General features: G+C 34.0%; 1 protein-coding gene and 1 pseudogene across 2 annotated transcripts in view; both read left to right on the top strand.

Annotated features, from left to right (window-relative positions):
• The first annotated feature begins 359 nt into the window (after window positions 1-359).
• On the top strand, window positions 360-857 carry LOC145683606 (uncharacterized; annotated as a pseudogene).
• Window positions 858-2,408: 1,551 nt separating this feature from the next.
• LOC145683647 (uncharacterized) overlaps window positions 2,409-26,392 on the top strand; it is a 32,739-nt gene continuing 8,755 nt past the window's right edge. Inside the window, exons 1-2 of one of the 2 annotated variants that reach the window (XR_014131154.1) lie at window positions 2,409-2,450; window positions 4,104-4,605. Coding sequence is in view for 1 of the 2 variants with exons in the window: in XM_081754986.1 (XP_081611112.1) it covers window positions 4,520-4,605 (86 nt within the window). In the remaining variant the exon portion in view is untranslated. Of the gene's footprint in view, window positions 2,474-4,103; window positions 4,606-26,392 lie in introns of both variants that reach the window. The other variant, XM_081754986.1, reaches the window with a different exon arrangement.

The following is a 26,392-nucleotide window of genomic DNA, read 5'->3' on the forward strand; positions in this document are numbered from 1 at the left end:
TACCACAAAATGTACGCACAATGCCTCACGACAACTTCAAAAACTTTTGTAAATCCTTCCTTATAAGCAATTCTTTATATAGTAAATCTGAATTTGAAAAAATCTGTTATCAAGAGTTGAAAGCAAGAACAATGATACATAGATAAAACTTGCCTGATAGTGTGGTAAAACTTGTAAATATATATATGTTATATTTGACAATGTCTATTGCAACAAATGTTGTTTAATGACAATAAAGCATATCTTATCTTAAAAGAGAAGTTGAAAAAAAATTTCAAATGAATGATCTGGGAAGGGTGTCCAATTACTTAGGGATAAACCAAACAACCTATTTGAAAAATGTACTGAAACGATTCAATATGGAAAATTGCAAACCAGTAAGTACACCAATGGAACCTAATTTTGTCATAAAAGCAAGCGAAAAATCTGTAAGTCAAAAGTTAGAAAATAAATACAGACAAATTATAGGTAGTCTGATGTATGCAATCGTAGCTACTAGGCCAGATTTAAGTATATCTTTAAGCATTTTGAGTAGATATCAAAATTGTGCGAATAAAGAGTTGCTAAATGCTTTGAAAAGAGATTTGCGATATGTCAAAGGTACTTTGAACTTGAATCTTGTATTTTGCGCTGAGAAAGAATCACATGTACAAGGATTTGTTGATGCTGGTTGGGGAGGTGATCTAGATGATCGAAAATCAACCAGTGGTTACATGTTTCAAATATTTGGAAGTACAGTAGTTTGGTGTAGTAGAAAACAAAATTGTCTTACTCTGTCATCAACCGAAGCTGAGTATATAGCATTAGCCGAACAACAGCAAAGGCAGCTTGGATTTATAATTTGTTACAGGATCTAAAACTGCCTGATATTTTTTATAAAGAAGTTCTTTTACTCGAAGATAATCAGGGAGCAATAAAAGCAGCTAAAACTTTTGAAACAAGTAAAAGATTAAAGCACGTAGACATAAAGTACCATTATGCAAGAGACGAAGTAAAAAATGGTAAAGTTAAAATTGAGTACGTTAGTTCTGAGAATCAGATTGCTGATGGTTTAACTAAGCCTTTGAATAAAACAAAATTTGAAAAATTTAAGTCTGGGTTAAAGCTTTCAGCTGCTTCAGATGAGTAAATGTACTATCTGTGTAACATGTAGGTTGTTCATTTATCTAGTAGATTTTTATTATAAATATATATGTATATAAAAATAAAATGAAAATTAGCTTATGTGTTTAAATATTACATTTGAGGAGGGGTGTTAGATATTGCAAATATAATGTTTAGTTTTGTGTCTGGCAACAGTGAAGTTTTGTGAGTTTGTGTGTGTGTGTGTGTGCGCGCTAAAAAAAAGAGAGACAGAATGCCTAGTGCAAAGAGATGTATGCTAAAATGGTAAAAATAATTGAAAACGTTCTTGTTTGTTCTATTAATATTTAGGTTAAATAAAACCATTAAATAATCAAGTTCCTGTGCATCATACTCCCAATTTTTACTCATACTCCTTACAAAGAAAAGACACTTTAGGAATTGTCAAATTTTGTGAAACTGAAGAATAACGTATAAAAACTTTTTTTTTTTTTTTTGCGAAATGTTCTCTCAATTAGTGTCAAAGCGGCTGACTAACATATCAAGCCCTTGTAAGAAGAAATAAAATACGCTGGAATTGCGCTTCAATAGGTTAATTTTTGGGTTATTTTGGGTTAAAACCCAATTCCTGTAGCTTTCTTAACTCTAGAGGATGACAACCAATATGTACTCACGCAATTGCAAATACTATATGGGACCATTTTTCTATGAACCAGTAATGCATACAAAAACTTTACATTTTCAAATGAAACTATACATCCTAATGGGCTACTTCAAAAAAGTTAGGGGCAACTGCCCCCCTAACCACCGCCCATGCTTACTATAAGATTTACGACTAAGTGTTATTTAGATTGGGACTTGGGTTGGAAGCAGGGTAAAAGTGAGGGGTATGCTGGCGGACCGTTGTTACCCCACTTCCAAAAATATTTATGGCGTTCCCCATATTCTAAAAAAAAAATATAGTAAATAAACATAGGCAAGAAGAACGGCCTACGGCCTATCATGCGTCATCCTACTACTTCAGAACCACTTTTACCCCTAATTGGAAGAGTAGCTTAGATCACATCTCCACGATCATCAGCTCTTATTTTGAAGTAATTAAAATTCAAATTTATGTTCTGTATATATTGTTTTATTTTGAAATTAACGTAATAATGAATTCTGGACCTCTTGTTTTGGCCCCTTAATAATGACAAATTTTTTGGTCCCCCTGGATTTACACTCAAATTCCGTCACTTTATGTGTCTACTGGTTTCTCCTGTTTCTTATGTTCGAATCTTCTGCTTTTCCAACTGATCGGTCTGGCAACACTAGATTGTAAGGCTATAATGTTGACTATGGGTTTGAACCATTAACTTGTGGGTAATGTAGGTTCAATTTCAAAAATCTTGTAAGCTATACATATAACAATTTTACATTTGTAGACTATAGATTGTATGTCTAAGGGGCTTTGAAAAAGAAAAGATAATATGCTAACATGAATGGACAATGTGAATTGATATAAATTATACACGTAAATACAGTATGTCAACGTAAATTTCTAACTATTTATAAATCAGCTTATTTTTTATGCAAACAATTCTTAACCTTACCGGTAATGGTTCTTCTCATTGTCCGCCAGAACAGAATATTTTCCGCTGGGCCACATGACAATACTGTACTTTAGCATATATGAAGTTTGCGAGATCCACCAAAAATAATTGTTAAAATAAATCCTTCCTGATTTCCGTTAAATACTATTGGGCCCAGTAAAAAAGAAAGCTACAATGGAAAACAATAGGAACTTGTGTTTATTACTGCATGAATATGATGTAACTGAGTCCGTACCAACCTGAACCTTGCACCTCGTGCAACATTAATCGTATGTTGAGATAAAATATATTGCTTGTATATCTCTATCGATAAAAAGTAATATGTATAGCAAGAAGATAATAATATACAAAAAGGATAATTCCTAGGTGTAGGTCCATAATATACTTTTGGGCATTTATTCCGAAGTGTGGCGTGCGATACCTTTCGAGCAAAATCTTCATACAAGGTATTAAAATTCATAATTTTTCAATTCCTACGTTCTTAACTGACTTTACGGTTCCTTTCCTTAAATTGTAAGGTAGGCGAGAGGTTAGGTTTGGTATGCATATACAAAAGAAGTCAACAGAGGTGCTTGACGTCAGAACAAAGTTTACTATTCCCACAGTATTGCCGAGCGAGCGTCAGCGAGTGAAGGTTGGTTAAAGCTCCGCTGGGCACGTTGTTTTCAGTATTCATTAAACTCTAATTGATATAGTTTTTATTTTTATTTTACACTTACCTTAGTACTTCGGTTTGTACTGAAAACAATACCTTTGTTTACCTTTTTTCGCTGTCACATCCTTTCCACACTTCTCACAATCTGTTCCTAGGTTCACATAGTTTTAAAACATTTTCCACGTTATGAACGTATTGCTTCAAGAAATTTAACAAAGTCACTTAACATCCTGTGCATCGTTTCCGTATATCTGCCACCATGTTGATAATATAAATGCTCGTTAGTTTCCCACAATGCAACTATGCTCTTACCTTGCGGCAAGTAGTTCCCTCTGCTCACCGAATAGTAACTGTTTATATATAACAAATAAAGATATATTTCGAGGTACTTATATATTATCCAGCACACAAACGATCAAATTATCCATATCTTCCCTGTACATTTTAAAAATTTTGCTGGAAACGGACGCCCAACTTTCGAACTTAACTCTACTTTTGTGTGAAGTAAGAAAAAGATTAAGTTTTTGATTTAACAAGAGAGAAAAAAAAATCAGATATTGATAAGTATTTCGTTATTTTGGTATGGTTCTGCATTTCCGGTATTTAGTTATTTTAATATGAGTGGTATTTAAAATACTGTTTTCCGTATTTTGTACATTCCTCGTCTCATCCCAAACCGCTTCAAACTCTGACTCAATTTCAACTGAAGTGACATTGTCTTACCCTCGACTACTCATATATTTTGTTTAAACGAATAATCTTATTGCTTTCAGATTTGTTTGTTTCTCTTGAAGATTAAGTGATGAAGGTTTAAAATCTCCAACGTGAATAGCTTTTGTTTTTCATTGTTTCAACTTGCTTGTAATAAAGTCAAAAACAGAAAACAGAAAACAAGTCGTTTGAAGAATGTAATTATAAACTATGTACTATTTACACTAATGATCATAAAGATCCTCTTAAAATATCTTCGGAATGTAAGAAACAGAAAAGTGCAACAGAAGGAGATAGTATCGCTTCAGAAAGTAATGAGGATGGGACAATATCAGATTGGAAGCTAACTTCAAAAGCAGTATGTTTGGTCAAGCGTTTATCAGCAGCTGATGTGCTCGTAAATGCGAAACGTTTTCACAGTAATATCAAGCAAAATTCCACCGATTTCGTGCACAACTCCAATCAGTCAAGATATCATATGTCTATTGAAAATAAAAATCATAACGAAGAGGACGCTAAAGAGAATGATAATCAAGAAGCAGGTAGCAGTGCTCAGTTCCTCAGGTATGTATAACTTTGTTTATTTCTTCAGACTTACCTTTTCTTTAAATATTTCTTTTCAATGCTTACAATACTTGTAAAATATCATTTATTTTTTTTATTTTTTATTTTTTGGTTAACCTTAAACAGAGTTAATGTAATCGCAAATGTTGCAAAACATAAATGAACACAAGCTTTTTAAGTTTTGAAACAGATCGACAGTGAAATAAGTATCCAAGCATAACGGTAAATTCTTATGTACATCCTCCTTACATAAATTTTGAATGTTAGGATTGTATACTGACACACTTGTGAGTAATGTCAAGTGCGATATTTCCCATAAATATGTGCTTGCAAGTGAAACGATCACTCAGCAATACCTTAACACACATCTTCTGGAACATTGAGTGCAATAGGAAGCATGTTTATTTTGTGGGTAGAAAATTCTGTAGTATGTTTTCTATTATAGGCAGCAGTAATTTTCCGGCTTAACTATAACTCTTCAATTTCACTCTAAATATTTTTCGTAATACAAAAACTTTTTTTTTTTTTTTTTTGTATTCATTTATTTATCGGTTTTGAAACTAATATTTTGTATACAGAATACCCTAGTAAACAGAAATGCCAAGTATGAACCACACGTAGAACTTATGTACTTTCTTTCTTTGTTTTTAAGTTGTTAACGTTACGGAACTGTTTCAATGATTGTGGTTGTTCTAATGTTAATGTATATCGTACCCCAAACGACCTCCAATCAAGAATTCAGCTTTATTAAATAGATTCTTTCAATGTAGGGCTTAATTAACTTCACTGGAAAAGATTCGTGTATCAGACGTTTATGTCTGATTATGGCGAGTCTCATCATATGTCCTTGCATCGCGGTCAAAGTTTATAAATAAAAGGCTTGTCCTTGCTAATTTTGCATGACATTTGTCGACAAAATAATCTTTTTTGTCAAAGAACACTTTCGTTTGTTCTGCAAACACTGACCATGTTACGAGAGCACGAAGGCTCAGTTGTAGAATGATCACCTCTGGCGCGCGGGGTCGTCGTTTGATCCCAAGTAGTGACAAGTAGGCTTTGTGTGCACAAATACAGTTTTATGAGTTTCTCGGGATTCTATTACACCGCCCACTTGCCTCCCTCCACCAATGTCACGCATCTCACCATCATCTACCTCAGTCCGGGTGCATAATCGTGGGAAGTTAAAAATAATCATGTTAGAAATGAATGCTGTCAAGCAATTTGCTCAAGAATAGATTTTTCACGGGGATTAAAATTCGATCAGAATCGATAGAATCCGGTAGCATTAAAAAGGGAAGAAAGTTGTCTATCATTTATTTAACTATTATGCTGCTTGGATTTTTTCTTTCGAATATATTGATTAAAGACTTTGTGTTACTTAGGTCAAGACGCCAATATTTGGTTCTTAACGAAAACGTTATAATTTTGTGGTTTTTTGCTTCGTAGTTAATGATAATTCGTTACATAATTGTCTAATGAAAACACTGTAAAAGGTGTATTACAGTTGTTTAATACAGTGTCAGGTGAACATTATATTAGGTCCAAGTATTAAATTCTTTGATTGGTTGGCAATAAGAAATTGATTAAACTCAAATTTAAGATCTTCAATTGTAAAATTGAGTTGCACTTTAAAGAATAAGAATAATTGTTGGATATATGTTACTTAAAAGGCTGTTATACCGTTATTTACCAGCGGTAGATGAATGCATTATTAGATTAGGCAATGTTTGTACTATATTCTATTGTAAGAGATATGTAAAACACTAGTTACAACAAACAACAATATGTGAGATCTATGCCTAGCGTGGAAACTTTTCATAGGAGGTGGGAGAGATGAAAAAAAAGAAGCAAAAACAATGAAAATATCTACTACTGCCTGACTTGTGTATGAAATTGCTTCCTCATTTTAACATTACTCGAACTTTGCTCTCTTGCTATAACAAATATTCAACCCTGTTTATATCATAATAGTCTGATCTACTGTTACTATGAAGTAATGGGACGTTTGATGACTAACCATAGGGATTCACATTCTGATAACCTTTTTTACATTTAATTAAATAAAACACACATAAGAAATGTTAACAAATATATGCTCTTTTTTTTAGCAAGCGTTGCTTATACGTCGACCAGAATAGGTGACGACGGATTACAGTGATAGGTTATTGTAGTTGATAGAGTTCAAGTTGATAATTCACTTATTGGATCGTGGTGGGAAGTGATGAGTGGGACACATTTCAAGTTTTTATTCGCTCACGACGTCTCGGATACACACATCAAATATATGTCGACAGAGCGGTGAGCTGGTGGCCGCAAGTGAAACTATCAGCAAAACACCCCGTGGCAGCAGGGTCACCAACTACAGAATATGTTGCAATAATCTAAGTCTCAAATCAAATATCATCTATGCATTTTTGTTTGATCGAATGCCGTGTAAAATTTACGAGAATTTTGAAATATTATTCAATATATTATTAATTTAATAATGTTGTGCAATATTATTTAATAGTATGTTTAGAGGGAATTTGATAAATGAAGTTGGATCACTGGTAGTTGTGGACAATAGCATTTTTCGCCAGTAACATTGACTTATAATATGTGGTTCGCGGAACAATAGTTCTTCAAATAGATGAACTACGATCCTAGTATTTGAACCCGGGATTTCAAGGATTTTGAGAACAGAACGCTAAATGGTAACTTTTAGTTCTTCTCATTACGTTACAGGAAAGAAATTAAGATTTGCTTTAGGAAGTGAACATCTATAAAATATTTAAAGTCCCGTCACGTGTCATTTTTCACAATAGTTGAAAAATAAAATTATTAACTTACCTAGTATTCAAGTGAATTTCCCAATTTCTTTCGCCGTGTCTGTTGAACTTCCTTCTGCGGTGCTTCCTGCTGAATCTGTGATATCGCTATTTTCACTACGAGAATCATCACAATCATATTCTACACCAATATATGTTATCATCTGTTCAACTTCTTCTAATAGCCGACTACATATCCAGAATTGTTCTACTATTTTCTTCGTATGTTCAATAGCGCTTTTCCATGCTTCGTATGTCGATCGTTTAAGTAACCCAGCACTAACATATATTGCCTTTCATCTCAAGTCAGGCAGACCATCACCATCTCAATATTGTTGAAACTTTCTTTTATAGCAACTAGACATGTTTTTAAGAGACTCATATCTTTTTCTTTGTCGAAAAAAAAACTTTCCCGCCAAGTAATTTGCCATCTAAGACTGGGACTACAATTTATGAAGTGTAGAAGACATGGAAAATGGCCAACTTCAGAGCCCTACCATTCAGCTATGGAGACAGGTTGAGTTATAATTCTTGTTGTGGTATGTACATAAGGATATAATTAAACTATATTTTATTATAGTTTGGTTTGTGCATGCGTATCTTTTTGTACATAGATTAACAAATGAACGTCAGTTTATCTGAAGTTAGCGAATTTTTTTCGAGCACTACCGGTTCGAATTTTAAAATTCTGTTTTCACGGTTGGTAAGACCTAGTTACGCCGCTTTCCGAAACAAAAAAGTTGTATCGCTTCTGTGGGCAACTGTTCTGTCACAATAAAATTCGAGAAATTGTAAAATTTTCAAAAATCGTCTTTTTCTCGAAAACACCATCTTTTAAAATTCTGAATTTTGTCAGGTGGTTCAACTTTACATGAGTAATAAACACACCAAGTACCATTCTCGACCAATACTTCATGAATTAACTAAAGCCTTTTGAAGTTTCGTTAACTTTGATGTCACAGTTAGCAACACTGGAAACAATAAAAGTGCAATGATTTGCAAATGTTTGGGGTTCACATTAATTAAATGAAGAATAAAAGGTTTTCCTTACTGTTTTTTTTATTATTATTATTTTGATCAAGAAAGCTCTCTGGAATAGTAAAATGAGCCTCCCCCTTCTCTGTTTTCATAAACCGAAATAATCTGTGATGGAAATTACGATTACGAAATTTTAAGTGTACTTAAAGTGGCCATCCAATAAATTATGATTTAATTATTATGATTAAATTCTATAAAAAGCCTGAACTATTACCTCAGTGATGATTTGGAATTCTCCAGACAAAGTGTCAATTAAGTGCGATGTGATTACAATGATCGAAAATGGACAAAATGTTTTAAAGAATCGAAACATTTTCTTACGAGTTTCCATCTCAGAAAATTATGGACTTTTTAAACATAACAGTCCCAGCATAAGAATGGGTTACCCAGAATTAAGTATTCGACAGAAGTGGGTCAGTCCGCAACCTGCCAGAGAAGTGTGTATGTATTGTTCATATTTTAAGTTAACTGCTACTGCATTTGCAACAAATCGAAGGTGCAGCCTGTATTGAAGCTGTCATGAGTGACCTATTTCCTTTAGTAGTATGATCCGTATAAAACGACAGCTGTCTTCTTCAAGAATGTGGTGAATAGCTTGGAGTAGTAGGAATAAGTGTGGAGTCTTTAATTATTGATCCTGTTGAAAATGAAAGTGTTACGTACGCCATATGAGAAAACAATGATCTCGTTAAAAAGAAAAAACTGTGCCACTTTCTGTTTTCGTAACGTACATTGCTGGTTTAATTGTAAGAATCGTAATTCATGACTACATCAGGAAAATCCAAAAAAATTAATTGCTACCGAAAAGCATCGTATAAAATTTCAAGATACAAATTCTATTTTACTTCATGTGGACTTCGTTGAAAACTGGATTGTTATTCTGCAAAGTGAAATTCAGAGTTATCACCGGAATATGGAACAACTGACAGTTTTGTTGTAATAAGCGACGACAAAACACAAAATTCGGCTCATGTACTCATAGCCATAGACAAGATTCCAAAAATACTCGAAGAAAAGCGAAAATATAGGTTATACAAAAAGGTTTGAATACGTGAAAATAAGTGTCTACAATTTCCCAAACCGTGTCAGTGATTTCTGATGTTGCTGCATCCCACTTTGAAAATCCCTTTCAGTTGTTCGAGATGAAGACAGGTCCGATAAAGCAGTGGTTTTGCAGTAAAACTTGCCATGCTACGCGATGGTATTAGAGGGGTAGGGGGTTTGTAAAGACTGTGGCAACGCGGCGTAACCTTAGGCAAAAACAGATATACAGTATTAAGGGTCTTCACTACAGCGAAATTAAACTACCGTTAATTTTAGAGTTTTTCTGTAATATCTTCAAAACAAATACAAATATTCGAAAAGCAGAAACGTAGTGAACTAGACAATACGATTTTGTATGTGATACCTACACCACAATTCACCTATCTGTTTTTGGTATGCCGCTATTTACAGAACCCGCCAAAAGACACTAGAACTAGCTACAGTTGCAAATCGTAAGAATACAGATAAGTTGTGATAACGGTATCACATGTAAAATCGTATTGTCTAGTTCACTACAGTTCTGCTTTTCGAATATTTGTGTTTGATTTGAAGATATTACAGAAAATCTCTAAAAGTAGCGGTAGTTTAATTTCGTTGTAGTGAATACCCTTAAAACCGCACAAGAATTCGTTAGTATAGTGCAACTACAAACTCAGGGTATTACTCTCGTTTTGTTGCCTGGAACTGAATTCGACAACTTTCGGAGGAAGAAAAAGAAAGCAAGAATGGGAAAGTATGCGGCCGGTAACTGTATTCAACGAAGTCACCTTTGGCTTTCGGAAAATGGTGAAGTTTTTATAGCAGTAACGGGTCACCATAAACTAACTTCATACTTCCCCAAAACTCGAGCTTCTGCAATTCAAAGTGTAGATTTAAGAAGTCTGCAAAAAGGAACTTTTGTTACATACATATGCGCAAAGGCACCGATTTCTCTGTAAATTTGGGGGGGGGGGCATTCATGTGCAGAAGGTATATATATGAGGATTTTCAGGCAAATTGCTTTCAAATTGTGCCAAATATTGTATATTCATAAATAATAGGGGGTCGACATCAGCCTTGTGGGACCGTGTCCCCCAGGATCGACGCCTTTGCATATACGTATGATAACCAGTGGTGCGTAGCAGAATTATGAAGAAATCATGAATTACGTAAAGTTGAAGTGTTGTTTATACTTCCACGCGGACCTTCAGCAGGGTACATGCTTCCAGAAGAGCATAAGAAAAGTGAAAATAAGTGTTTTGTGACTATCGACAATGTGCTACGCAGGGGCAGATCCAGGACGGACGTCTTGGGGAGGAAGGTGTAATACTGCTACTTAGAGCTACTTTTAAGAGCTCCAAACTCTGGGATGGGTTTTATTTGTATATAAAATAAGAAAATTTCTTCTTCTCGGAGAGCGATCGCCTCCCTGGGTCTACCTCTGGACGAGGTGTGAGTGTACCAACACTTAATGCTTACTTCTCTTATCGTATTAAAAACTGCACTGCAGGTAAAGACAAATGGAAAGTAATACAAGAGCTGGGTCTTTGTAACAGGAACAATAATGTAGCACCTTCCAGTGAAATCAATGATATAGACATTATTAACGATCATTTCGTCAGTCTTCCTGGTTTGCCTCCTATTCTGAGAGAGTTGACAATCAAACTAAGAAATTTCTGCGTAGAAAACATCCACAGTTGCAGACAACATTTCTGTTCAACCCAATAAATGAATCCGATGTGAGAAAGGCGGTATACAGCATAAAATCTAACTCAGCTGGCCTTGATGCAATAAGCACTAAAATGATCAAACTAGCGTTGCCATTCATACTATCACCTGTAACAAAAATAATTAATTATTCACTAGTTAACGGCTGCTTTCCTACTGCCTGAAAAACAGCAAAAGTGGTACCGCTACCAAAGAAATCCCAAGTAACTTCCTTAAACGAGCTACGTCCAATTAGTATCTTACCAGTAATGTCAAAGGTTGTTGTAGTGAAATTAGTAAACCAGCAATTATACGACTAGGTAAATCATAATAATATTATCCCTATTATTCAATCGGTTTTCGTAAGCAACATAGTACTGTCAGTGCGATGCTCGAGGTAACAGATGGGATATTAAACGCAGTTGATAACTCTCAAGTTGCAATCATAGTCCTCTTAGGCCTTCATAATAACCAAGGCCTTCGATCTAGTTAATCATAACCTGTTGGTGGCTAAACTAAGGTATTATAAATTCTCTGATACCGTTATAAACTGGATGGAAATCTACTTACTAGGCAAGAAACAACAAGTATATCTTAGGACAGCTCAAAATCCCTTATCCTCGTCACTCGTTATAAACAAAGGAGTACCTCAAGGATCAGTCTTGGGTCCCCTTTTATTTTCTATTTACATTGCTGACCTCATAGATTCCATTAAATACTCTACTGTGCATTGCTACGCGGATGACATACAACTTTGCATCACGTCATCACCACAAAATATTGAACAAACTGTAGAACTTGTTAATAGAGATTTGACCTCAATATCTGAATGGTGTACCGATAACGGTCTTATCATCAACCCCAGTAAGTGTACATTTACGATTAGAGGAAGCTCACAACAGTTGAGTAAAATCAAGGTAGCGGATCTAACAATAAAAATTATGGACACACATTTCTTACTCTACCCATGTGAAAAGCTTATGACTCGTAAGATAAGGAACTAAATTATAATAATCATATATCTACTCAGTGTAATAAAGCTATTATTTTATTACGTCGACTTTACAAAGCCAAATACTTCCTACCTCAGTCTATGAAATTATATCTCATACAAGTTCTTGTTTTACCGTTATTAGACTATTGTAACGCTGTATATGGACCATCTCTCTCCGTTTACAATTCTAAAACTATACAGAAAATACAGAACTCGTGCATTAGGATTGTTTTTGACTTAAAGAGATCGGACCATATCCTACAAGTGCTAAATAGAAACGATACTTTAACAATGTCGAGAAGAAGGTAACTATGCTATAGTTGTATGATATATAAAATCCTGAAACTCAATCCCCACAATATTTATATTGTAAATTAACAAAGCGATCACAAATTCACTCTCACGTTACGCATAACAGTGAGAAATTCAATCCACAAAGACTTAAAGGCAGTGCAAGACTTAAAGGAAGATAGTGCAAGGATCATTTTCTAGAGCAGGTGCGAGAGTATGGAATCCGATACCAAATGCTCTCACGGAAATAAAGGCATTTAATTCATTTCGAAATTCATTAAAATCACATTTGATAAAATCCCAGCGACTGGCCTTTGGCACTTACGACATGTACAGTTTTATGTAACAACTTAGCTAAATCCAACAATATCGATACTTTTTATTGCATATGTGGCTTGTTTATTTTCTGTTCTATTCTCTTACCTGTATTCTTTGATTTTTGTTTCGTTCCTTTTGATGTGTAATGTTTAATATTGTATTCTCTTGACAAGGGTTAAGTTGTAGAGCAGCTATGGCTGAACCTCGGCCGCTTCAATAAAGACATTTTCATTTCATTTCATATTGGAGCATCTGCACGGTTACATGCTATAGCGAAGACACCAAGCAAGTAAATGATTGGTCCATGTGAAAAAAAAATCAGTGAAATTTTGTTTCCGAAGACCATTTTAAGTGAACTTAAAGTTTGTGTGTTTCGTAATCGTAATTTCCCTCTCAGATTGCTTCGTTTTTAAAAAAACGGAGGAGAAAATGGGAGACTCATTTTACTATTTCAGAGAGAATTTATGATCAAAATAATAAAAAAAACTGTCAGGAAAACCTTTTATTCTTCATTTAATTAATGTGAACCACAAACACCATCAAATTATTGCATTTCTGTTGTATCAAGTGGTGCTAACTGTGATATCAAAGTTAACGGAACTTCAAAAGGCTGTAGTTAGTTCATGAAGCATAAGTCGAGAATGATACTTGGTGTGTTTATTACTCATGTTAAGTTGAACCATTTGACAAAGTTTCAGAATTTTAAAAAAATGGTGTTTTCGAGAAAATGGCGCCCCAAATTTGTGATTTTTGAAAATTTTACGATTTTTCGAATTTTTGCGACAAAACAGTTGCACACAGAAACGATGCAATTTTTTTCGGAAAGCGGGTAACTAGGTCTTACCAACCGTGAAAACAGAATTTTAAAAATTCGAACCAGAAGTGCTCGAAAAAAATTCGCAAACTTCGACTTTTCAGATAAACTGACGTTCATTTGTTAATTTATGTACAAAAGATAAGCATGCGCAAACCAAACTATAATAAAATATAGATTATTTATATCTTTCTGTACATACAACAAGAAATAGAACTCTACCTGTCTCCATAGCTAAATGGTGGGGCTCCGAAATTGACTATTTTCCATGTCTTCTACACTTCATAAATTGTAGTCCCCGTCTTAGATGGCAAATTACTTGGCGGGAAATTTTTTTCGACAAAACAAAAAAATGTGGGTCTGAAAAACGTGTCTAGTGACATATAATAAGTGAATTATCACTTTATAGTGCATAAAGTTTTTTTTATTATTAACATAGAACAAAATGGACAATTAAAATAATATTTTTCAGTGCGAATAGTCAAAGCATCCAAAAATAAGAATAACCTGAGGCCAAGGTTGTGTGAACGGGAAAATAAACTTTCCCATAACAAGCTATAGTGTAACACCTAGTTGACCTCGATATGTGCATCTGTGATCTCACAATTGTTTGCAAGAAAAGTTAAAAACAAAATATCTGGCGATGTTTTAGTGGACAAATATACGGATTTTCCAAAACTGAACGGAAAAACAAAAATAACCTTTATATTTGTATACATAACAATAATATTTATTAGGAAACTTTTTCTTGACTGATCTAAGATTCAAAAATATAGTGCCAACTAGCTGTGGCAAACAAAAACATTTACGAGCATAAAAAGACAGATTTTATAAAACAAATATACATTTTTTTGGAATCATTTATTCGAAATCCACAATTTCGGATTTACTTCGTCCCGTTGAGAGCTTCAACATGCAGTTTCTGAGTAGCTGTCGTCAGGACATTAAGTATAAACTCAGAAAAAAAGTATAACTAAAGTGTGGTATAGTATGACAAGTCAAAATTATTTATTAGCAATTTACATGTTTTTGTAGTTATTGTATGCTTCTTTTTTTAGTACCGTAATATATTTGTGCATTTGACTTACAGCTATGTGTAATTGTTTCTTTGATTTTAAATATTAATTAATTACATTATGCATTCTTCTTCAGATGGTGATGATACATTTTTTTTTTTGCCTGAGTTGAAATGGAAGGCACGATATATTATCTGTTAGTATTACGGACACTGCCTCTTCCACTCGATTACTTTCTCGTTTTGTCACTAGCACGTTTAGTTTCCTAAGGTTTTAAGCCGTTAGCAACTATGTAAAAGTAGCTCTTCTACGATGTAAACAAAGCGACTCTAGCGATCTCAAGAACTGGGAGCCAACGCTTGGTGGCACAGTAAATAATCCAGAACGCTTCACGGACATAGAAGAAAAAGAATTACAACACTAAACACTGATATGGGTATAGACACTTGACTATTTCCACAAACAAAGTAACACTTCACATCTTACGACGTTATAGCCCATTACTTTTGTATCACACACACAAGAACACACACACACATATATATATATATATTATATTTGAGGTTCACCAAATATAATTTTCTCACATCATTTTTCACTATACATAGATGTGAGAAAAACGAGAAAACGAGACATGGTTTAAACACTTACCCGATAACTTGTTTTCCTTTTTTCTCAAACTGCGCAGAAAGCGTTCATAGGGCTATTTAAATTCTTACTTATTTTTAAAAATACTTTTCGATCACTTTATATTGTATAATGTGAAGTAGATAGACTCACACAATAATTATTCATAGAAATATCGACTTCAAGAATTAACATGAAACATTTCAATAAAAGTTAGTAAAAATTCTCCTTTTAAAATATACCTTTATATTTATTTAGAACATTAAGACATGACTTAATAAGCAAATGGCAAAAATGTAAAAGGTATTAAGGTATGGAAAATATGACAAAACACAAACAACATTGCTGTTATATATTGGAGAAATATTAAAATTATTAGAAATTAAGATGGTTGAAAATATAAACACATCATTGATTGGCAGTATACAAACAAAAATAAGGTTATCAACTGTATGTCCCTTTTCTCTCTCTGGAACAAAGTTAGTACTTGTGTTGTTTAGAGAAAAATATCGTAAAATCTTTTTTTTTTCAATGTGTCAAGGGTTGCCTTCATTGTTATTCCAACAAACAAGCATGCATCTGTATAAAAAAGAAATTCTGATTTCGTTAACATGTATCAAGGAAATCTGATATGTCATAAAGTCAAAGCAGTCTCTGTTTGCCATGTGAAAGATCGAGACTTGATTCAATGATACTTGTGACAAAAGTGATTTCATCTTGAAACAAAGTTACTGTTATTAGCGGAAGCCTAGAATAATGGTCGTTATTCGCTTTCAACAAACTTAAATATTGTATGGTTATCAGAGTATATGGATATTACCTGCAAAAAATTTCTTTAATAAAACGTTGAAAACTATATAACGTTAATCCAAGTTTTTCGAAAGTTTAAATCATGAAAATTGACTCGCATAGTGCAAACGTTCCTTAAAGTAAATAACCAGTACGTCATGTACTGACCAAAAGCGTAGATGAGGAAATGTACCATACAAGTATACATAAAATGCAATCGACTCCCTGCGATGTAAAACATAGAAATGTGAAAAGATGCCTGCAACCATAGGCGTTTAAAAAAGTGTTTCTATCCATAACTGAAATAAAAATATTTTAACATTCAGTAATATGCACATATGCTCCCTGGTACAGTCTGTCAGGAAAGTAAATGTACACCTAATTTTTGAGTTTGGCATTCCTGAGTTCCAGCCATGGTGAGTATGAGAATTAATCAAATGTTTACTGATGGGCACGAGCTGTGAATACGAATAGTGCATAGTGTAAATAAAGGACAACACCGAAATTGAAAGCAAGAAACTGCTGCTAAACGGAGGAAAAAGAGTAAAAATTGTCGAAGTGGGAGCATAAAATACAAATACCAGCAAATACGCCGACAAGTAAACGTTTACCAAGGAATGATCTTGTTGTAGTGGTTACGATGCTGGCTTACAAATATATAGGACGCCTGTTCAAATCCCCTACAAAGTAATTTTTAAGAATTTTTGTTAATAATGCATACAGCTCATAAGAGACGGTAAAAGTGGTCGTATTTACTCTTTCGAAGCAATTATTATTGGTAATGTTAATACTGATAATACTTTTTGCCTGCGTATTGCTTTCATTCTTGTCTTAATTTCGAAAGAGAAGAATATCCGAACAAATGCCACCAAAATTTCTTATTTTGAATGCAAACGGCATTTGCAATTAGTAAAGAATAAAAATTGAACGTTACGACGTAGCTACAAAGATTTAAAAAAAATATAAGTGGATGGGTTCGAACCCATACTCATGGTCGTTAAAAATACAACCACTACATGCCTGAAGCCACTCGACTACGGTTTCTACGTTGAGTACTGAGAGGCTTGTGTTTAAGTTAGGCTGGTCAATACGTTTTGCAAAGAGTACCTGTTTAGCTCTCACGCAGCATGGGTGCGAGGCACTTTTGCCGATCATCACCCTTTGAGCCAAAAGACACTTTCAGTTCGAAAGTTTCTCTCTGGGTGTCTATCTATCTATCTGTATATATATAGCACTTTTTATGAATGCCATAAACACCGTAATTTTCAGCGGATTGAGACCAAACTTCGCACAAACATTAATTGTTGAAATATCTTGAAGGAGTTCGTTAGCCACAATAATCAGATGAAAGTGTTCAAAATGGGGACCCTTCAAAAACTTAAAAAGTTCCAAGAAAACCAAATTTTGCCCATAAATGGGTATTCACAATATTTGAGTAACTTTTCGTCATTTACTGAAATATTTGTGTGCAGTGACTTATCCTCTTTTTATAACATTAAAGGATAACTCGTTTATTATTAGTTGAAAAAATAACTTTCTAAGTAAACCTCGTATAAAGGCAGCTCTCAGAAATTTCTCTTCGCAAACAGCAAAAAGTGTATATGTATATGTGCGTCTTTGCGACGCAGATACTCCTTTCGCTTCTACAAATATGGGTATAAAATTTACTCCCTCTGCATTCCTAACCACAGTGCTTCATGGTTATTTTTAACTATTACGTTATCGATTGTGTTGTGTTGGTGGTGGGAGCATCTTAGTGAGAAGGCACTGGCAACAGTGTAGGTATTCGAAATCAGGATGTAGAATGAAAAACATCAGAAACTATTTTGTGCTGTGAAGTACGAAATTTATAAGTTTATTACTACCAATAACTTTAAATTAGAAGACAATATTTAAAGTAAATCGTTTTAAAGAAGAGAAAGTATTTCGAACGATGTGACTGGGTGAAAAGAAGCAGGTTGAAGATGAACAACGGGACAGATAAGTAAAACAAAGGGTTTTTCCCTCTAAGAAGATTCTTACTTAATCGCGAATCGCGGCAATAGAAAATAGGGCCTACGGCAAAGATATAATCGTTCGATTAGAACATTAATAATTACAAAGTGCTAACAATGTTCAGTTGAATTATATATATATAAATTTCCAGATATGCATGAAACCTTGTGTTTTCTTTGATCACCTGTATGCACGAGAATGATGCGTTTTAAGTAAACTAGTAACTATATGTTTTGTGCATAAAAGTATTTAAATACTTAGTGTTAATGTTACATACAGCGTTAAATACAGCTGAATATAGTGCCCTTACACTGAGTTACACGAGCACGTTTTAGTCTCCGAATCCTGGAAAGTGGGTTGGAAGTGATGATGGTGACAGGAACTTTGTGGGTGCCACTAGGCGTATCTGTGCGCGGGTCCGGTATGCAATAAAGACGGTACTATTGCGTGGTGGATCCGGGCGGGGTGTAGCTGGGGGAGCCCGCAAGGTGAACAATAGTGCAAGGCTATTAAGACGGCAATGTTCCTAACCACTGAAACAAGAGCACTGTATTATCACTCGCCCACCCACTTATATTTTAACAATAAAGTAGCGGAATGCATCATTGTGTTATAAACGAAATACCGCCAAAAATGGCGCCCGTTAACGGAACGAATGTAACCATGTATTGTGTTTATGTGTAGCTTCGTGTGGGTTAAATATTGAGTTGTTTTAGTACGCACTAACGGTATTTTTAGTATTAGTATTATTTTTTCATAATTGTGTGTATTTAAATTGTCAACATGTCTGAGAGTGAAAATCTTAATTTATAAACATTGCTTCAGGCAATTAAAGAATTGTCAGTGAATGTAAATCAAAGATTTGAAAAATCAAACGTAGATTTGACAGAAAAATTTGAAAAATCAAATGCGGAATTACACGATATGTTAGATAGAATTACAGAAGAAAATAAAGTCGGTTTCGTTTCTATTAATAAGAGAGATACTGAACAGATAGAGAATTTATGTGCTGACTTTGAGGAAAAGTTGCAAATCGAAGTAGGTAAAGTGAAACGTTCTTGCGAAGAAAATTTTGCGAAATACACAGAACAAATACAATCCGAAATTAATAAATGTAACGTAGAATTAGAGTCTGTTGTCGAAAAGTTAAACGTTACGGAAAAACGAAATGAAGAATTTTCAAAATGTATAAACGCTTTTGATGACTCTTTAATTGCGTTAACCAAAGACAAAATAAGTGTGAAATCAGAATAGGTACATTGAATGGTCAACTAGAATTTCTAGAAAGTCAGGTAGATCGTGTGCATAGTGAACTAGTTGAAAAGACGGATAAATATGAAAATTGGATATCAAAATTTCAGGAGGTAGTTGAATCTAGTATTACTGCATGCGAAACTACGGTAATATCGCAGAAATCAGTGGAAGAAACGCAGGCTGATATTAGTAGTAGAGTTGAGGCTATTGTTAACGAAGTAGAACAAATAAAACAATATCTTGTAGAAAGTCAGGTAAAAAAACTTCCCACATTCTAATAACGTTGTTTCGAACGTTTTGAGTTAAAAAGAAAGAATAGACGATCACATCGACAAAGATACGCGTAGATGTACTTTAATGTATTCTGATTCTGGTAGAAGTACTCTTCAATCTAGTAGTTCTGATGAGGAAGGTAAATCACGTTCTTTTCAAAACCGGCGGAAAAGAAAAAAAACATAATTAGATAGGAAAGTTTTTGTGAATCTTAGAGATTTAGAAGGATTTGAAAAGTTTTCAGGCCATGAGAACGAACTTGCCACGACTGCATTTTTGGAAAAGTTCCAAGATCAGGCTTCAATTAGGAATATTCCAAGTAGCCAATACTTAGACATTATAAAGTTTTTACCTACGGGATCCGCGTACAATTGGTATAATAACAATTGTTCTTCTTTTGATATGTTCAAAAAGTTCAAGAAGAAATTTAAGGCTGAATTTGAGAACGAACAAGTGCAAGCAAATAAGTTAATGGTGCTTCAAAATAAACCGTATGATCCGAAAACATGGAAGTGTGTACAACTTTGTCTTTTATAGATGTAATAAAATACAGGAAATCAATTCTGATATTAGAGAACCACTTACTATCAGTATGGTACTGAATTTAATTCCTCCTTTTTTCAGACGTCAACTCACTACTCTTACCGCTTTGACTTTGTCGACCGTGTTACAAGTTATTCAGAAACTGGAAGCCATTCCTAGATCTGATACTAGAGGGGGATCTAACTATAAGTTTGCGAAAATTAATCACGTGACATCCACTAATAGTAATTTCAATGAGAATCAGAAGAAACGTAAGAATAATGGAAACGGTAATAAATTTTCACGTGAAAATACTCAGCAAAATAAAAATAACAAGCGTAAACGCGGATTTAAGAAAAACAAACGCTATAATAATAATTGTGATGAAGTGCATTCTGATGCGCATTCTTGCAGTTGTAGTCAGGAAATCCCACCTAGAGGGAATTCCCCAGTGGGTAATCAGTTTTATCAGTCCTCAAATGGAAACAATCAACCTGTAGACACGAATGGTAATGTTAGAATGCATTCTCCTAATAGCCAAATGCCTGGAAATTCACCTGGTTTTCTAAATTTTGTAAATCAAGTAAATTTCAGGTCTCCAAGACCTCCTTTCGTAAATTCTACTCCTTTTAATTCAAACGGACAAGTTCGTTTTCCACACCCAAACTAAATTCTCACTGTGTGGAGGGTGCTCATGACAGGGAAGTCAGTAAAACTTTGGTAATAGCGTAAATGCACTCACTAATGGTTGTCATACTTTGTATGTTACTATTGAAAGAAAACTTTTAAATGTTGTACAATGGAACAGTGATGAAAGTTCATCCGAGGATGAAGGGGATAGTAATAGAAATTGTAAACAAATTGTTTCGTCACAAGCTACTGCAGAAATAAAGGTAAAAATATTTAATGAAGAATTTTACGCTTTGTGCGACTCTGGAGCATCTGCTAGCCTGCTCAGCTTTAAATCGTGGAAATCTATTTCTTCCATTGTTTCTAATGCTCAATGAAAAACCTCTTCCCGTATTGTACCTGTTAATTATTCTGGTAAAAAAATGAAATCAGTAAAAGGTGAAATTATCCTCTGTTTAGAAGTAGGGCCTTTGATGTATGACGTAAGGTTTCTGGTTGTAAATGATTTAAATTGTTCTTGTTTGTTAGGGCGACATTTTCTTACTTTAACAAATGCAAAGATAGATTTTGCTGAGAAAATAGTTTTGTTAGATCACGGCCAGAATGTCGTTACGGTACCTATGAAAAATGGAATTGACAGAGTAAATGGTAATTCGCCTTCTTCTGGGAATAGCAATCAAGTTAAAATTTTGACAAGGCAAAAGGGAGAAGGTCAGGAGTTTGAGTCAGTAAACAATGTAAAAGTCACTAATTTTGATGATTCAGAAATTTCTTGTGAAAGTGAATCTGAAGATGTTTGCCACCCTTTAGAAAATAAATGTCCCGTAATAAAGAATTTGGTTAAGCAGAAACAACAATGTATGACTGAATGGTTAAACGAAATTAATGAAAGAGATAAAATATATAAGCATTTACGTAAAAGATACCAAAATCCAGTTGTAAATAATGAATTTTTGAAAGAGTTAAATTTCGATTTAGTACAGGAATCAAAATTTTTGTATGAGCTGTATGGAAAACAGATTAGCGATATTGAAAACGAAATAAAAGAATCTCATGGTATGTAAAAAATCAGTTTTATAAATCAAACCAATCCAAAAACTGTAGTAGAAAATAATAGTCCAGAAACTGAACATTTTCCTTCTGTAGGTGATATTAAAGAAAAAGTAAATGAAGTTGTTGATCTTGATAACGAACATAAACATCAACTTTATAATTTGTTAATTAAACATAGATGTGTGTTCAGTGATGTGCCAGGTAAATGTAATCGTTTCGAATACACTATCGAAGTTGACACTGACAAACCTATTGTTAAGAGACAATATCTAACAATTTAAAGATAACATAGAAAAACAAATAAAAGAATGGCTTGAAAACGGAGTTGTAGAAGAGTGTGTGTCTATTCACGCTCATCCGTTATTATGTGTAGCAAAAAAGAATACATCAAAACCGTACTGTAGTCGATTTGACTTCTTTGAATAAGCATGTAAAACTTAAACAGTTAAAAGTAAACAAGATTGATGACCTATTATTAAAATTTCAAGGTGTTTAATTTGTTAGTTGTCTTGATTTTGTTGGATTCTACTTGCAAGTCAGTTTGTGTGAAGAATGTATATCTTACACAGCCTTCTACTGCAACAACAAAATGTATCAATTTACACGTGTTGCTTTTGGATACTTAAATGGGTCTGTAGGTTTTATGAGTTGTTTACAAACAATGTTAGGTTCCGGATTGTACGATCAACTGGTATGTTATGTCGATGACGTCTCAGTGCCGACAATGTCTTTCGAAGAACAAATTTGTTTGTTATGTGAAATATTTACTAAAGTACATGAAGCAGGAATGACGTTGAATCTTAAATAATGTTCATTTTGCAACACAGAATTTAATTTTTTGGGTCTTAATGTAAATTCTCAAGGCATAACAAAAGATCCATCGTACGTACAATGTATAAAGGATCTTCCACGACCTAGAAATTTGAAAGAATTACAACGAGTACTTGGTTTATTTCAATGGTGTTCTAAATTTGTTAGTAACTTTGCACATAAAGCTGAACCTTTGTTTGCTCTTTTGAGAAAGAAAGAAAATGGATATGGGATGATGAGTGTGAAATTAGTTTTCAACAATTGAAACATGATTTAGCTCACGAAGTATTGCTAGCTCATCCACGTTTAGATCATGATTTTTCTATCATTACAGATTGTAGTTCAGTGGCTTTAGGGAATATTTTGTTTCAAAAAATTAATGGCGAACGCCATATTCTTGGGTTTCATAGTAGAACTTTAAAACAAGCTGAAAAAATTACACAACGACTGAAGAAGAAGCTTTATCGATTGTTGTTGCTTTAAGAAAATGGGGTCAATTGTTGAATGGTAGACATATAAAAATTTACACCGATCACCATTCTTTAGTATACCTCCATAATATAAGAAATTGGAATTCACGTTTAGGGAGATGGAGTATTGAAATTCAAGGATTCGAGGTAGAAATAATTTATAACAAGGCCAAAGATAATCAGGCAAGTGATGCTCTCTCACGGGTAATATTACAAACAAAAGTTGATGTTAGTAACAAAGTAATGTTAGATTCTTCAAAATGTTCAATCGTGGACCTCTTAATCTTACTCTGCACCTTTACCGTAATATAACTGCAGAATCACTTTCCAAATGACTGTATGCTAATACTGTTAGGCAAACTGATACATATTTCCAACAATAAATACAAGTATCTCCATTTCACTAATTCCATTTATTATCAGATTACCTTTAAATTATACTTGCTTTTCCAATATCTTAGTATTTCCAACTACAGAACAAACATAGCCCTTACCCATCATGATTTTATATAACTCACATAACATACTAGGACTCCAGTCTCTACATCATAATCTATATCATCACATAAACTAAAATGTTTACACAGTATGTGCCCTAGCAACCTATTAATATGTGTATGTGGCATTATTTGAAAACCTTATCATCTCGTTGCCTCATTCCATACCTACCAACACTCTCCCCCCTTTACATAAATAGACTTTACCTTCCACACACCAATTAAAGATTCCTGCAATATAATCGGTGAATAGGTAAGCTAACTGCACCTAACTCCAATTACAATAAATATAGTATCACTGATAAACTCAACATAACAAAACTAATAAGTCAATTTCAATTCCGTAACTGTTTTCACTTAACATTCGCTTCTTTCAATCTATAGTCTAAATGCATGTACCATGAATCAACCTTATGTTCCAAATTCTCGATCTTCATTGAATATACATCTAGCTGTTTCTTAATTTTAGCAATTTCAGCTCGCAGCTGATCTAATACTTCTTCACGTTTCTTTAATTCACCAATAACCAACTGCTCTGTTATTAAATTTCGTTTTCTAACTTGTTCCAATTCATCATCTCTCTTCTTTAATTTATCTGTCAAACATTGCATCATTTCGAGTTTCTGGTTACAATTTGCATGTTCTATTTTAACTTGTTCTTCTTTTACTTCTTCCATTTCTTCCTCTTCTACTATTTCGTTTGTTTCTTTGACCACCTCGTTTACTGTATTCTGCTTGTTAATATCATCAGAAGAATCAGGCGTGCTTTCAGCAACATTTTGTGTCTTTGGATTTTCTAATAATTTCTTACTTCTCTTTCCTTTCTTTTTATGTTTCTTCTCGTACTTTATATCTGCATTCTTGTCTTCTACTTCGCCTTCTTCTTTAGACTCTAAGTGTCCAACTACATTTGGATTACTATTTATTTTTTTATTTCCTTCATTGTGACTGATTACTGAACTATCCTGTTCAAAACTTTTAACTTCATTCTGTTCTTCTGTTTCCATAACAACCAAACCATTAATAGAATGCTCCGATGTCACCTTTAAACCTGCATCATCCTTATTTTCTGGCAAAGAGATTTTAGAATTGCTGTCCGTACCATTTACTTGACCAGTACTGTCGTTACACCCTTGCGCTACAATTGTGTGAACTTGTTGTATCTGCTGTACTCCATTTGAAAAAAAATTGTGTCTGCAGGCGTATGCGAAATGATTATTTCTGTTGCATGCAAAACACTGTTTTCCATATGCCGGACAGTTACGGAAAGCATGAAATTTCTTACATCTTCTGCATGGAAACTTCCTTCTTTGATCTTTATTTAATTGTGAACACCGTTGACAATTTGCTGTTTCCCTTTGTTGATTGTTATGTATTTGCTTAAACGAAACTTGAGCATTAGAATTCTCCAAATCACAAGCCACTTTTACTGCTTCCTCAAACGTTAAATTGTCCTTAGAAAGTAACGAACTTCGAATTCGGTTGCTTGATAACCCAAAAATTAATTGATCACATAACGCAAGCTCTTTATATTGTTCAAATGCACACGCCGAAACTGCGTTCAGTAGCTCTGTTACAAACTGCATTACATTTTGGTTAAATTGCTGTCTCAGAGAATGAAATTTAAAGCGATGTGCCCATTTGCTACACGCGATGTCTGAGTTGTTTATCAATAAATCCTGTCTATGACCTTGCTCCAAAGACGAAAAAGTTGCCATAATATATGAGTTAAGAAGCGTTGCTCGAAATCGACTGCGCCAATGTTAGTAACAAAGTAATGTTAGATTCTTCAAAATGTTCAATCGTGGACCTCTTAATCTTACTCTGCACCTTTACCGTAATATAACTGCAGAATCACTTTCCAAATGACTGTATGCTAATACTGTTAGGCAAACTGATACATATTTCCAACAATAAATACAAGTATCTCCATTTCACTAATTCCATTTATTATCAGATTACCTTTAAATTATACTTGCTTTTCCAATATCTTAGTATTTCCAACTACAGAACAAACATAGCCCTTACCCATCATGATTTTATATAACTCACATAACATACTAGGACTCCAGTCTCTACATCATAATCTATATCATCACATAAACTAAAATGTTTACACAGTATGTGCCCTAGCAACCTATTAATATGTGTATGTGGCATTATTTGAAAACCTTATCATCTCGTTGCCTCATTCCATACCTACCAACAGTTGAACAACATTAAATTAATAAATTTGAGGTTTTGCCGTCATGTTTTGGAAATCTTACTGTCGAAGAATTGAGAATCAAACAACAAGAACATTCAGAGTATAAAAAAATAATCCAATTTTTGCGTAATCCTAATGACCCGTATGTAAAAGTGAAAATTAGAAACATTGAAAGTTTTTATAAGTAATGATGTTTTGTTAAATAGAAACTATCATTTTCCAGACTCTTGGAAAATTCGTATACCTCCTTCCATGGCTCCCGATATTGTTAAGTATTTGGCGCGGGAGACCCGGGTTCCATTCCCGGCGGGAGCTCAAGTGGTTCGGATTCCACGTTAATCAGTAGGTCCACGTCTCATATAGCCTCGCTGCTGAACGGGACGTTAAACTCAAAATCAACAACATATTGTTAAGTACTTTCATGAACAAGGTCATTTTGGTGCTGAAGAAACAATTGCGTTTATTAAAGGAGTGTGTTATTGGAAGTCGTTAAGAAGAGACGTTATTGGTGAATCATTAGGAAGTCACTCAATAGACACTGGTGAGTCATTAGGAACTCATTCAATAGATAGTATGAAAGTTTGGAAACCCACTTCAAAAACTAAACAACTTTGGTTAGAACTTGCCAAAAAACATGTACATAAAAAAGAATT

The sequence above is a fragment of the Thermobia domestica genome, chromosome 4 (assembly GCF_964235325.1).
Source record: "Thermobia domestica chromosome 4, izTheDome1.hap1.1, whole genome shotgun sequence".
Lineage (NCBI taxonomy): Eukaryota > Metazoa > Arthropoda > Insecta > Zygentoma > Lepismatidae > Thermobia > Thermobia domestica.